Source organism: Bidens hawaiensis, unplaced genomic scaffold, assembly GCF_021521415.1.
Source record: "Bidens hawaiensis isolate Kalapana, Puna unplaced genomic scaffold, B.hawaiensis_p1.1 tig00052441_1, whole genome shotgun sequence".
Classification (NCBI taxonomy): Eukaryota; Viridiplantae; Streptophyta; class Magnoliopsida; order Asterales; family Asteraceae; genus Bidens; species Bidens hawaiensis.
This window is the reverse complement of record NW_027499430.1, coordinates 1-13,460: the sequence shown is the minus strand read 5'-3', so window position 1 is coordinate 13,460 and position 13,460 is coordinate 1. Positions and strand designations below refer to the sequence as shown.

The 13,460-nt window shown below is 32.5% G+C and overlaps 1 protein-coding gene across 1 annotated transcript; it reads right to left on the bottom strand.

Moving 5' to 3' along the window:
- Positions 1 to 2,775: 2,775 nt before the first annotated feature.
- Positions 2,776 to 6,933, bottom strand: LOC143599624 (BTB/POZ domain-containing protein DOT3-like). The gene is made up of 6 exons (XM_077077536.1): positions 6,815 to 6,933; positions 6,636 to 6,705; positions 5,126 to 6,042; positions 3,657 to 3,912; positions 3,457 to 3,585; positions 2,776 to 3,141 (listed from the first exon to the last, which is right to left on the bottom strand). Exons 1-6 carry the CDS (start codon positions 6,931 to 6,933, stop codon positions 2,776 to 2,778), a joined length of 1,857 nt encoding a protein of 618 aa, XP_076933651.1.
- Positions 6,934 to 13,460: the final 6,527 nt, after the last annotated feature.

Below are 13,460 nucleotides of genomic sequence, written 5' to 3'. Positions count from 1 at the left end.
GATTTACCTGAGATGAATCATGGTGTATTTATCGTGCCCTTAATTAGCTTGAGAACTGGTAACGGTGTCTTTTAAGAGTTAAAATAAGAAATAGTAAATACGTATGGGTTGGGATAACTCGGGTTGATTTACCTGCTATGAATCATGGTGTGTTTATAGTTGGGGTTTTATTGGTTGCTGGGGTTTTCGTCTAGTGGTGGTTTTCGCCTAGGGGCGTTTTCGAGGTGGACCTAAAGTGTTAAATAGCAAGGGATGGTTGAATACATGTTGCAGATAAACTCGGAAAAAACGCTGTTAAAAAAAGATGTTACGACTTAGTTATTATGTTCAGTGGCGAAGGTTAGTAAGGGCCAGAAGGTGTTATCGATTAAACGTGTTATTGATGAATAACTTTCAAATCTTGATGACGAAACATAAAAAATATTTTTAGTAAAAAGTTGGCCTTGAGTTTTAACCCTGCTATTTAATATGCAATTGCTTTTTTGTTTATCCTCCTTGTTAGGATTTTCAAACCAGGGAGGTGTGGTTTTAATTAAAGTGATTTATTTTATTTTTTAATAAAGGAAAAGGAGCACGCCTAAAGAACTGAAAATAAATGTTTACCAAATACGAGGAGTAATATCATCTCAACCACTACACCAGATAGTTGGTAATAATTTTAGTTATGTGCAAACACATGTTTTAATTTAAAAAAGAAAAAAAAAACAAATTAGCTAGCTAATAAGTTTAAAGTTGCTCGATTATGTGTTTCGGTTTTCGATTTACGGTATTCTTCTCCAAATGGTAATGTTTAAACTGAATTGGGTAGCGTGGTTAAAAAACTCAGTTACTTAGTCGTAACCGGGGGGAGGCTCTTTAATTCAAGTTGTTCAAAGAAAAAATTTTAAAAATTAAAAAAAAATATAGAATTTAGGATTTGACCTTATGAAGAATAAATGTTGGTATATGATTCAAAATATGCTACTCTATATTACTTGATACAATTGTGTTGAAAAAAATAAAGTTAAAATGCTAATGATTAGCCGATATTGGATGTAGAAGTACATGCAGTACAATGCGATATGTACTGATATCGAGCAATGAAGTACCATACAATTTGTAGTACACAATTGACCATTTGTTATAAATAATATGTACACGATCATCACAAATCCACAATAACGAATTGCAGGGGCATTCAATAGGTGTGACACGAGAACACATGAAAAATGTTTAATAATTAAGAACGAAGTTTTCATGTGTTCTCAGGTCGCCCCTGTTGAATTTCTTTGCTTGAAAACTTTTCCAATGTTGAATACGGAAGTCGGAACCGGAAGCATACTTTCAATTACCATTTCCGATTAAACAGGTTATGTTAAACTCTTAAAGCATACACTCTTTTAAATCCCTAGTTATAGTTTATGCAATAGTATAATTAAAATATTAATTTAATAGGTTTGAATAAAGGGTATATGATGTTTTTTTCTTTGTTTATTTCAGGGCCGAGCAAAATAAGAGACCTTTCATTAAAAAAGTTAGCTTAGTATCAATCAAATAAGAGAACTTTTGTATCTATGGCATTTTTTCTCATTTATTATTTTAGATGTCAACTAAATATGCGTTTGTATGTTTATTAACTTGTATACTATTGTATATGAAGAAATTGAAACCCTGGTCATTCTCGAAATCATGTGATCGTTATCAGTTAAATCTATTTATGGGTGCACATAAATAGATTTGATGGTTTGTGTTGCAACCGTCTCCTTTGTTTATATCTTCCGGTCGAGAAGAATAATCCCCTGGGGAAAATACATCGATCAATTTATTTGATCAATTCCCACACGAGCCCAAAAATTAATTAAGCTCACTTCACATATTACTTAAGTCCAAATAAATAAATAAATAAATACTCAAACCCATGTATAAATTCCAATAATGAAGCTCAAGTAACATTAGAATTACATCGAGCCCGCACTCCCGCACCAACTAACTCATTTAATTTCTAACGTTATTTCCTCGATCGACAAGTTAATCCAATATACTAAAATATATGTCGATAACACTAAAATTGCCCGCATAAAGGAGGTGGGCACACCAAACCATAGCCTTCAGAGCGACAACATGTCAACATGGGACTGAATGCAACATATGATTGTGAAATATTGCCAAATGGGTGAGTTCATGCATCTATAAGGTTGGGTTTGGGCTTTAAAGTGTAACATCCTTCACTAAACCTTATGTTGGCTATGAAGTTACTGGAAAAAAACTCAAAAAGCATGGCTTTCGGCTTTTAAGTAATTAAGTGTCACAATTAGTATAGGAGTACATCGTAGCCGCTACATACTAAAACTATTTCATGAATTCTTCATGCGTCTTATCGGGTATGGATGGTAAGTTTAAGCAACTTATGCATGGCCACCAAAAATATTAAACTATGGTTTTAAGTTACAAGACCATACCATGACTATGGGTTTTGGTAATTTGAGACGTGTTACAAATTACTTTCATAATTAAAGCCAACCACTTAATAGTAAAATTGTTGGTCACCATGGACATTGGACAATGCATTATATGTATTGGTTGAATTAAAAAGCTTTCTTTGATGAATTCATGCATTCACTAGTACTTGTAAAAGCAATAGGAACTAGAGGATATGATATATATTGGCAGCTAAATAGTAGAAGCCGGCCTATTTGAATTCATAACTATAATATTGACACAAACCTTACAAACTGTATCTGTAATTAGGGGGGTTCAGTCGGTTTCTATGGTCGAAAATATTGATGCAAACCGGCACTATATAGACTGTCTCCTTTTAAATCCGAGTATAGTGCTTATTCTTTTTTCTTTCTCTTTTCCCTCCCTATTTTCATTTTCATTTTCATTCAATTTCCCATTAAACAATTTAAGCTTCTTCCATCCTAAAATCCCACCAGATAAAGCTTTCTGATTTGTTCTCATCTTTTTACAGTCTTGTTGTAAGTTTATGTAGTCCCTTTGAAGGTCTTCAATCAGTATCGTCATTTTCTCTAATTCTACTTTCAACATTTTGATTTCTTCTTTCGTAGATGACAAGTTATCGTCTTGCACCTCTGATGAGATATCTGTTTCATGCTTTCTACTCATTGATGCCCTCAACTTCACTTGCCCCGCAAACAATACCTAATGCTTTCTCGTTTAGAACCGTCTAACAATATGATATTTTAGAATTTTTATGTTTTCTAGGTACGTGATCCATCAAAATCATAAGCATGCTCATAGGAGTTTTTTTAAACTTATTTTGGGTTATTAGGAGCCCACTAGTCAAAGTAGTAGACTCACTTTTGCCTTGTGCATATCTAGTGTCAGATTTTTTAGAGTCTACTCGTTTGACTAGCGGTCTGCTAGAAACCAAAATACTTTTAAAAGCCTTTTTATATATCACCTAGAATTAAAATAAACAAATCAAGGTTTTAATTTTTCATGATAGGTAATTACTTGTATAACGGTTCTTAGAGGCAGCCGATCGTTTTGTGCTGCATGTGAGCATGCATCAACCGAAAGCTTTTGACAATCCACAACTCTACATAACCTTCTTCGGTCGTGGTCAGACAGTGTAGGATGTGCCTGCAAGTTACAAAACATATAACATTTTTAAACATCCAGGTTGCTAAGGGTATATTAAATTATCATCAAACCTTGAGACATATATCAATTGCACGGTAAAGTCCATCGTCACACGGACGTGCAGCATGTGGTATTGATTCAGCAATCACTTGAAACTTAGTAGCGGAAAGGTTCGGATCTCCTGCTATTTCCGCAAGGTAACTATCCAATAGTTTGCTAATGTTTGCTTTCCCATGACTTTCTACTTGTTGCTCTTGGTTCATTAAGTAATATTCGAGAATCCTTAGTACTGAATCCACATTGTACATAGTTTGATCTACCATTGACCTACACCATATATTGATTTGATAATATATATAACCTGACTGCATAATTAAATCATTCAAGTTGATTACTATGTGTATTTGGAATCGAAGTCGAATTAAGTGGGCTATGGTGTTACAAGTTTATAGATAAGCGGCTCTAAACCACAGTTGGTATTCTCGGGGACGTGCGCGGCTTATTAGGGAATTCTCAATACAGAGGGCAAAATATTGGTCTTGTTAACAAAAATAACAAATAATGTTAAAATAATATGAGACGTTTTAATACAACTTGAAAAACATATTTCGTTGAGTGTGAGTTAAACAAATTAGATCATATAATTGTTCTCTTCGTGTTTTTATCTATAAACACATAATTGTATTTTCATTAATAACATTCTCAAATTCATTCTTGCAAACATGAAGAAAACATCAACGATTTTTCAAACATGAGTTTACAAGTTTTAAAACGTTTTTTAAGTTTTAAGTGTTGTGATTGTAATAGGAAAATCAATGGTAACTTTAATAGTTGGTAAGACATGTTTTCATAAGTTTAAATAAAATAATAATGATAATAATTATTATTATTGACACGTATAAATAAGTCATTTCATTTATAAGTTTTATTTAGTCAAATGGTTAGATGCAAGTAAACAAAATTAACGATAGTCACACTCAAGTCAATAGTCAAACAAAAAGCTAGTGTAAATCAAAATGAAGTGGGCCACCAAGATCTGCCGATCACTTGTTCTATAACAAACAAACAAGAATGTCCAAGGATGAAAGTTAGTAGGTCCTACATGTAGAGAAATTTATTATTAATATTCATGATTTTAATATGTGTTGCAAGTTTCCCAATACTTTCAAGGTGTACAAATTTAAGTATATAGTTCTAGCAAGATCCTCAAGTGTGTAAATACACTCAATTTAATTTACCATGATAAATTTTGTTACATATGTTCGTACTTATTTTCACATATATGTATAGTTTGAGACTTAGACAATATAGATTAATTATGTATGTTGTGAATCTTCTTTAAAGAAAGATATAACCTGGGGTGATAATGATAAATAAAAATATATAAAGACGATACTTTTGAAGGCTATATATTTTGTCATTTATGCTAAAACTTATTTTCACAAGCATTTACAACTTTATAAAATTTCTATCTTATGAATATAATCCGTTGGTGATATGCTGTCAGAAATCAAGTTATAACATCTAAAATTAAACTTACTTTACTTGCGCTCCTTCTCCGTTGGGTATCAAAAGATCATACACGGTTGCGTTCTCCAGCACCATCCCAGCTCGTTTTTCAAGCTCGGAAACCAACGTCGGCGATATGGAATAAACCACACCCATCTTTAACATCCACAACAAAAACTTACACGAAATCGCATCTTTGTCATGTGGTAATATCCCCACCAAACTCTCTAATATCATCCTTTGCTCTTCATTTTGAAACTCCTTTTCAGTCTTCCTCCCTTGCAAAATACTCCATTTCAACTCCTTGCTTCGATTATTATAATTATTATTATTATTATTATTATTATTATTATTATTATTATTATTATTTCTTTTCAACTCTTCATTCTCACCATCATTTCCAACCATGAACCATTTTTCAGCATACAACATAATACACGAACCTAAAAAATCTGGCCTTAATGTTCCTTTAAGTGCCATTGTTGTCATGATCCGTTTAAAATGATCGATACGAAGCGTAACAACGTCGTTTAACCACCGGCTTTGTTCGCCCGCATTCTCTTGACACGCCCACGCGATAGAATCACAACATCTTCTAACAATTTGGAGGTTTTCGGCCCACGGTGAGAGCGTTTGGCATGATTTAAGGACGGTAATCGAGTCTTTCCACGATGAGAAGACGACGAAAGTGAGGAATGACTCGGTTTTTGAAATAAGGTTCCCTTCTTCGAGTTCTTCACTCATGTCTAGAAACTCGGCCGCGCATCTTAAAGGGGCTGCGGTCTTCGGGCTTAGTGATACGGGAAGGCCGTAACAAAACTTGACCACGGTTTCGAATGTTTCGACTCCCCCAGGCATGTTTTGGAGTTTTAGGTCGTACCCGTAGTTTGAGATCGAAGGTTGTAGCTCAAGATGTTCCAAATAACCGCATCTTGAAAGCAGTGGATACTGAAAATTAATGTATGATTACAAAGTGACATCAACGATTTTTAAAACATGGCACAACTAATTAACTTAACGTGTTAAACTGGAACATCACTAGTACTTTGTGGTATGATAAGCTGGTGTCGTCAAATTATGTGGTTGTATGATGTGGCATATACACCGACATAAAAGTGATTGAGATGATCACTAACAAAGTCATACGGCCAACTAAACAATTTTTTCTATATCATGCAGTCGTATCAGGGTCGCCTTAGTAACCTTTGCGGGGTGTGTAGCCGCATATGACCCATAATTTTTTAAAGGTTTGTATTACATTTTATAAATACACTTAAATACGCTTTTTATTGTTTGAAAATTTAGTTAAAACTATTTTAGTATTTTGTGTTTATGAGTTAATCACACTTATCGTTCTACTAGTGATCATACATATAAGTTTATATTATAGTCTATTTTGTTTACTCATGAGAGTCCACACATTCTTAGGGGTGGCCCTACGCATGATGACATTTCCTGGCATTAGTGTTTGTCTGTATAGCATTACTGATTATCTGTACGATACATAAATAATAAAATAATAATAATAATAATAATAATACCTTGTGAACATAAAACGTAACATCATCAATTGTGACTGCTAAATCTGATGGAAGCTGAGATATAGCAAACCTGCGGGTTCAAGTTCCATGGGTTAGTTTCTTGACCAGCTAATCATATAAATAAATAAATAAATAAATAAATAAATAACATGTATGAATGTGTGTTAATTAGTTGTTACCATGAATTGCCCTTTTTCTGGAAGCTTTCTGCTGCAGAGATAAGAGTTGGAGGAACAACCAAGTCTTGTTGAGGGGCATCTTCGTAATCTATCTCAGGGAAATTTGACTGATGAGCCATTTCAACAAATTAATAACTACCTATTGTCATCCTCTCTTTGTTTGCTTCACTTATATATATAATAATTTGTATAGGTTAGTCGTCATGGACGGGTTTGGTAGTGTGTGGGTCCTGTTTGAATAGGGGGTGTAAACGAGCTGGCTGGGCCGAACTTGAACTGTATTAGGCTTGAGCTGGCTTTGGCTTGTAAGTCGCTCTTTCAAGCTCAAGCTTGACTTGTTATTATTAATTTATTTATTTATATACATTATGTATATATAATTGGATGTGGATTCAACGATTTTTTAAATATTGATGGTGCGATGATGGATGTCGAACGCCGTGATGGTCTGTTGAAAGAAGTCGAACAGACGTGATGATGGGTTGAAGGAAATTGAACGATCGACAATTTGTAGGGAGAAACGAGTATTTTACTAGAGTTACTCTTACGTGGATGACACATTAGGTTTTTCATTAAAAATATTGGTGATTAAATGTGTAACTCGCTCACAAATATTGGGACTAAATTTGCAATTTTAATTCATTCTTAATGACCAAACATGCAATGCAATTAGACCACAATGACGATGTGTGCTACTTGTTGTTTGGCATCAAAGGGGTGGCAAAGCTAAGGTGGCAGGGTCTTAACGTCTGCTACACCGCGCTGGGTCGTTAAGAGACACCTGTTAGTCGAGTAAGGCTTTTAACAAGGAAATGGCGGGACCAACCCCAAATAACCAATGACAATTTTTTTTTCTTTTTTTTGTTTTTTTTGTTTTTTGTTTTTGTTTTTTCATGTATTTAATGTTTAGGTAAACTAGAACGCGTGAGTCAACAAATTAGTTAGTTAAAGTTTCACCGCCTACAATCTACATGACAGTGACGTGACAATTTAACTAACTAGCAAACCCTTCAACATCTAATATTCTACCCATAAAATATTAATCAAAATTTTAGAAACTTTAGTGGGAAAGGTTTTCTTAGACATTAACAACAACTACTAATTTTATACCATGTACTCTAAATATATTTGTTGTTATAAAAGCTTAATATATATACAAGCTTTGATGTTTGATTTATAAGTAAACTTGTTAGTGATGAGCTCTGAACATTGAGAAACAAAATATTCTTTTATATTTCAAATTAGTTTTTGAGAAAATATGTTGATTTACTTTAAAGGCATGATCTATTAACTTAATCTATGAATATCATTTTAGAGAAATAGAACAAAAACGATTAAATAGTACATCATATTATAGTTTATTGTTTATATAAATTTCATGTATAAAATCTTAAATGGTCTCAACAAACAAATTTGTGCCACACATCTTTATTGCATCATGCGAAATGTTTTTCCTTGTATTCACTAAAAAAACCCTTTACCCTTACCAGCCGCCTTAGTCATATAAATGGAATCGAATCAATATTTTGTCGAACACAGTAATATGTCTGGCTACCTAAATATGTCGTGTTCCGCTCAACCTAATGCATTCATTGCTTAACTCGCCTATTTCTATAAGTTTTTAAAAGATAACTTAAACAGGACAAGCATTTTATGTCCATGTATAGAAAAGAAACGGGTATCCGTTTTTGTAATGTTAACATGATTTTTAAACCTGGTGTTTTATTGGATGCAAAAAAAAGCATAATTTTTTTAGCAGTAATATTCGGAGAGTATAACAAAAGATTTAGTCAAGCTCTGTCGTAATGCTTTGACATCATATGTATGTTATAATTATATATGCATGTTTTCATTCTCAGTTAACGCATTTCGCAACAATGCATATATATGTTATAATGTTATATGCATGCTCAGTGCGCTACATGTTCTTTGCATTAGCCATTATACTACATGGCAATTAACCATAACTAAATAATAATGATAATAAGTTAATAACTCATATACGTTTTGTATTACTTTGTTGTCATGATTAATAATATTCTCGACAAAATGGTCTCGTGGAATAGTTGGTTTCCCAGTCATTGGGCCACAATCAATGGAATGGTCGACTTTTGTATTTGTGGTTTTGATTTTGAAGTGATGTGGGGCTTATAAGAATAATAATTAAAGTTGGTTGTTTGGTATTAAGAGAATGAAGAGAATGTTTGGGCATTAGACTCCGACAAGTCACAATCATTTCACGTGTATGCAAACTCAACCTCCAAATCACTTTGTGGCTTCCATACTACAAATGCCTGTTCAACTTATAACTAATCAATGTTGACTTTGGATTTATACTAATTTCCTTTTACTTTTACACTGATTAATATTTTCATATTTAAATGTGAATCATTAAAATAGTTGTATATTCAATTAAACAACTATTAAGATTTTAAAGCACATCTTAACTATGGTTAAATATAGGGTTTTCATATCCGGGTGGCAGAAAATCTAACCAAACGTTTTACCAGTCTACTAGTTGACCAGTTGGACCGGTTTATAAAAAGTAAAAATACAACAATTTAATCTAGATATAGAAGAAAAAGTATTATACTTTGTTATCCTTTTATAACTAAACAAAAATACACAATAATACACAAAGATTTCATTCTAAATGCAAATTTAATCAAAATAATTATATTAATATATAATTATATACTTTAGTTACATACATTAATAAAAACAAGCTGATAGCTCTACTACAATTGTTTATCCTCTACAAGTTTTCTACAAGCTAAAGACACTAAGCAGGTCACCGGTTTGATCTTTGGCTAAAAAATGACGAGGGGCAACAAACTGAATCCGTAAGGAGTCCGGCTATGAAAACATCGTTTAAATGTTTCTCACTTGTGTCTTTAATTAATCAATTAATTTATTTATTATTTCAAGAACCATGATCGTTCTCGCATTTTGTTCATTCTAGCTAGGATGAAAGTTAAACAATAATCATTAACACGTGGTTGTTTCTAAACTCCACTTTATGCTCAAATGTATGCTTTCCATATGTGTGGATGTAAAAAGAATATCAATAAATTTGGTAGGTGAAACAGTATTCAAACACTTGGGCATGTGTTTCCTGACAGTCATGTCATGTCATGTCTTTATTTGAATGTAACAAAAACTGACCATATACTTTTTTTTTTTTCTGAAAGACCAACCATCCAAAGGATATTAAACCCCCTCGCTCAAATATTTTATACTAAAGAGACAGGCTTTTGCTTTGTGGATAAATAAATAATTAATATTAAACAATTACTAAATAAGTTGAAATATAACCATGCATGAAGTATTTAAATGCATGGCAAAAAAGTTAATAAGTACAAGAACAAGATATTGGATCTGAATGGAATTAGAATCTGGACAATAACTAGAGTTGAAATTGAAATAAACTCGATCTCTTAAATTTCTTTTAGTAAGGAATTCAAAGAATATTCATTTAGAAATTAGAAGCATCATCATCATATTTTAATTTTCTTAGCAATATTAGCAACGAAACAAATTATTTCATCAAACGTGTCATGTGATCATCCGGCTGCTATCAAGTATTCCCCTCATCAAAATGGTGAGGGTTCAAATTTCTTTCATATGCTTTAATAATTTATAAAAATTATATAAATCAAACGCCTCTTTACATCAAATTCTTACAATAGATTAAAGAAATCATGCGTGATCAACCTGAATCTATTTATCAAAAAGATAACTGCCACTTGATCTTGAGTATGCCTTCGGTTGCTTGACCAACGATTATTGAATATAAAACCTAAAACCTGTTTTCATTGAATTTATTATGTTGCTATATATATTTTGTTTCGGTTTTATATTGAAAACATGACAATATTACTTTTGCACTTTTATTTGTCAATTTAACTTATCGATTCCTTATTTTCTTGAAATTGTAACACACATTTAATCATGCCTTCATGTTGTTACGTGCATGTTCAATAATGAAATATATTGCGTATATCTTATTGTATGAATGATATGCTAAAAGTAATAAAATTATTAACTAAACTTATGTTAATCTAGACACTAAGACACTAAGTAATAATTCTAGACTCTTAACTTAATTAAAAATACAAACCGACAAGTGAACCGGTTGACTCTAGTACAACTAAGTAAGTCCAGATATTGAACTCACGAAAGTTTTTAAATTACGTACGCTAGCTAATAAGACTCAACTGGCTGACACGGCTATTTATTTTATATTATTTTTAGAGGGGTTTTACTAAAAAGCTAAATTTAAACTAATTAAAACTAATAAATAAAAACTAGACACGACTTGACTTAGGACTCAGATTTAATTCAATTAATGACAAGTAACCACCCAGGCTAGAATCCCCAATGTATCACTTATCAAATAGTTGGAAAATGCTATGTTATGGAACCGGGATCTTAAAGAATTCACTTAATAGGAAACCGAACAAGATCTTTGACCCTTCTCAAGGAGACACCTATGGAACCCTAATAAGTTATTAATAATAATAGTTTAATTAGACTCGCTTACGGGCGCTAATTTATTTTATGACAAGTATCTCTATACAAAATCCTACCTTACAGCGCGGAAATCAAATGTAGTTTAAAGAATTCACTCGACTAGATAGGCATGGCAATAAACCAAACCTAGACTCCTTACGAAAAACTAAATCTAGCAATTCATCAACCTATCACATAATCTATCACCTTACAGCAATTTAAATTAGCGGCACATTTAAGTCTACTTGATTTATTATTATTGTTTTTATGGTTTTAGTGCAAATCAACCACAAACTAATCAAAAACACACAGTAGATTACCTAATAAAATCTTACTATATGAAACAATCATCACATACTCTTTGAAACAATAAAACTCATCAAATAATCCTAAACACACATATGCATCTAATGAATAACAAAAACCTCTTACTTGATCATAAAGCCATAAACAAAGCAAAATCCAAACTAAATTAAAAAATCAACAAAAGTTTATCATAAGCCTAGACAGTCTAGGGTTTAGCCGACAACCATACTTAAACCAAAATAAGTAAGGTTCAAAAAACTGAATTCATAAAGAAAACAATAAAATCAAAACGAATAATAATGATCTTTGATGAGTAGATGTTAAATCCAAACACTCTCTGCTCGAACCAACGGCTTACTCGTCCTTGCGGCTGCCCAATTATCTTGTCAAAACTAAATAGTGGCCGATCTTCCAATCTTCTTTTTCTTTTTTTTCCCTTAATCAAAACGGCAGCCCCCTTAAATTGATTTGTAGTCGGTTAAAATCGCACTCACTTGGGCTTTTGACTTTACTAGCGCCCCCCCCCCCCCCCCCCCCCTCAAGATCTTTATGCAATCATCCATGTTTATGTGCCCTTTTAATTTAAGCTGATTGGCTGACTCAGTTCAATTCATATGTTCTGCAATGTAGAATATATCAATTATCTCATATGGTAATTTAGATGTTATGCATGAATTTTAATTCAGAAGGCAATATGCCATATTAATTCGAACAAATACAACACGTTAAATCAATTCTATAATTTGACACATCTTTGCTTATTGAATTATTTAATTCATTTAGTGCGTTGGTCTCAAGTTTAGTTAAAGTACTCAATTTAGCTTATTATCTCGTGAAATTTTATAAAACTTAAATATGAACCACCAAGAGTAATATTTTATAAAAAACCAAACCTAAAACTAAGATAAAATATAGGAAATATTAATATAAAATTATATATAATCTAGACCACATCAATGAATATCATAACAATTGTCATTTTAAATTAGTTTAAAGGACAGCAATAAAACCTTTAAGCGTGTACATGGTTAAATCTCATAACTTCTATTACATGTGATTAGTTGTGATGGAATATGAGATAACTTTTTTGATCTTCCCACATGAATAGTAATTATATACTTTCACTATATATACATATAGTTAGAATGTAACCTACTAAAACCTATCTCCCCATGCCTTCTTTTCTCTTTTAGGGTGGAGAGAGTGGGGCGACAAGAACACCCACCCCTCTTATTTTTGTCGACGGGTGTTTAGCTAGGATATTAATACTCGTGACATATTTTGTGAATATAGACGTTCAACGGCTATATTTTTTAACGTAATTCTATTAAATTAGATACCCCATGTTTCCTATTTTTCTATTTAAATCTCCATCTCTTCCAATTTTTATACATAATACTCTACAACAATTTTTTCATTCCCCGCGGGGGAACACCGCCGCCACCCACCCTTTTATTTTTGCCAACGGGTGTTTAGCTAGGATATTAATACTCGTGACATGTTTTGTGACTATAGACGTTCAACGGCTATATTTTTGAATGTAATTCCACTAAATTAGATATCCCGTGTTTCCTATTTTTCTATTTATATCTCCATCTCTTCCCATTTTTTATACCATAATACTCTACAACAATTTTTTCATTCCCTTCAAATGCAAAAAATTTTACATGAAGCAACCAAATTCTCAACCAAATCCCCAACGAATTGCTTCACGAAGATGGAGCCAATGAAAAAGAAGTAACGTTAGTTAAGGCTTGGATCTATGTTTTCGAAGACATAGACCCCGTGGAGCAACGAACGCTGTGTTTTCTTCCCACAAGTTTGGAAC

Excerpts from the sequence above, each read along its gene's own strand:
- LOC143599624 (XM_077077536.1), bottom strand. The coding sequence starts at position 6,933 with ATGGCTCATCAGTCAAATTTCCCTGAGATAGATTACGAAGATGCCCCT. Across the intron at positions 3,913-5,125 it reads GGAGAAGGAGCGCAAGTAAA|GTCAATGGTAGATCAAACTA; the intron begins GTAAGTTTAATT and ends TATATGGTGTAG. Across the intron at positions 3,142-3,456 it reads CTCTAAGAACCGTTATACAA|GTATTGTTTGCGGGGCAAGT; the intron begins GTAATTACCTAT and ends AGAAAGCATTAG.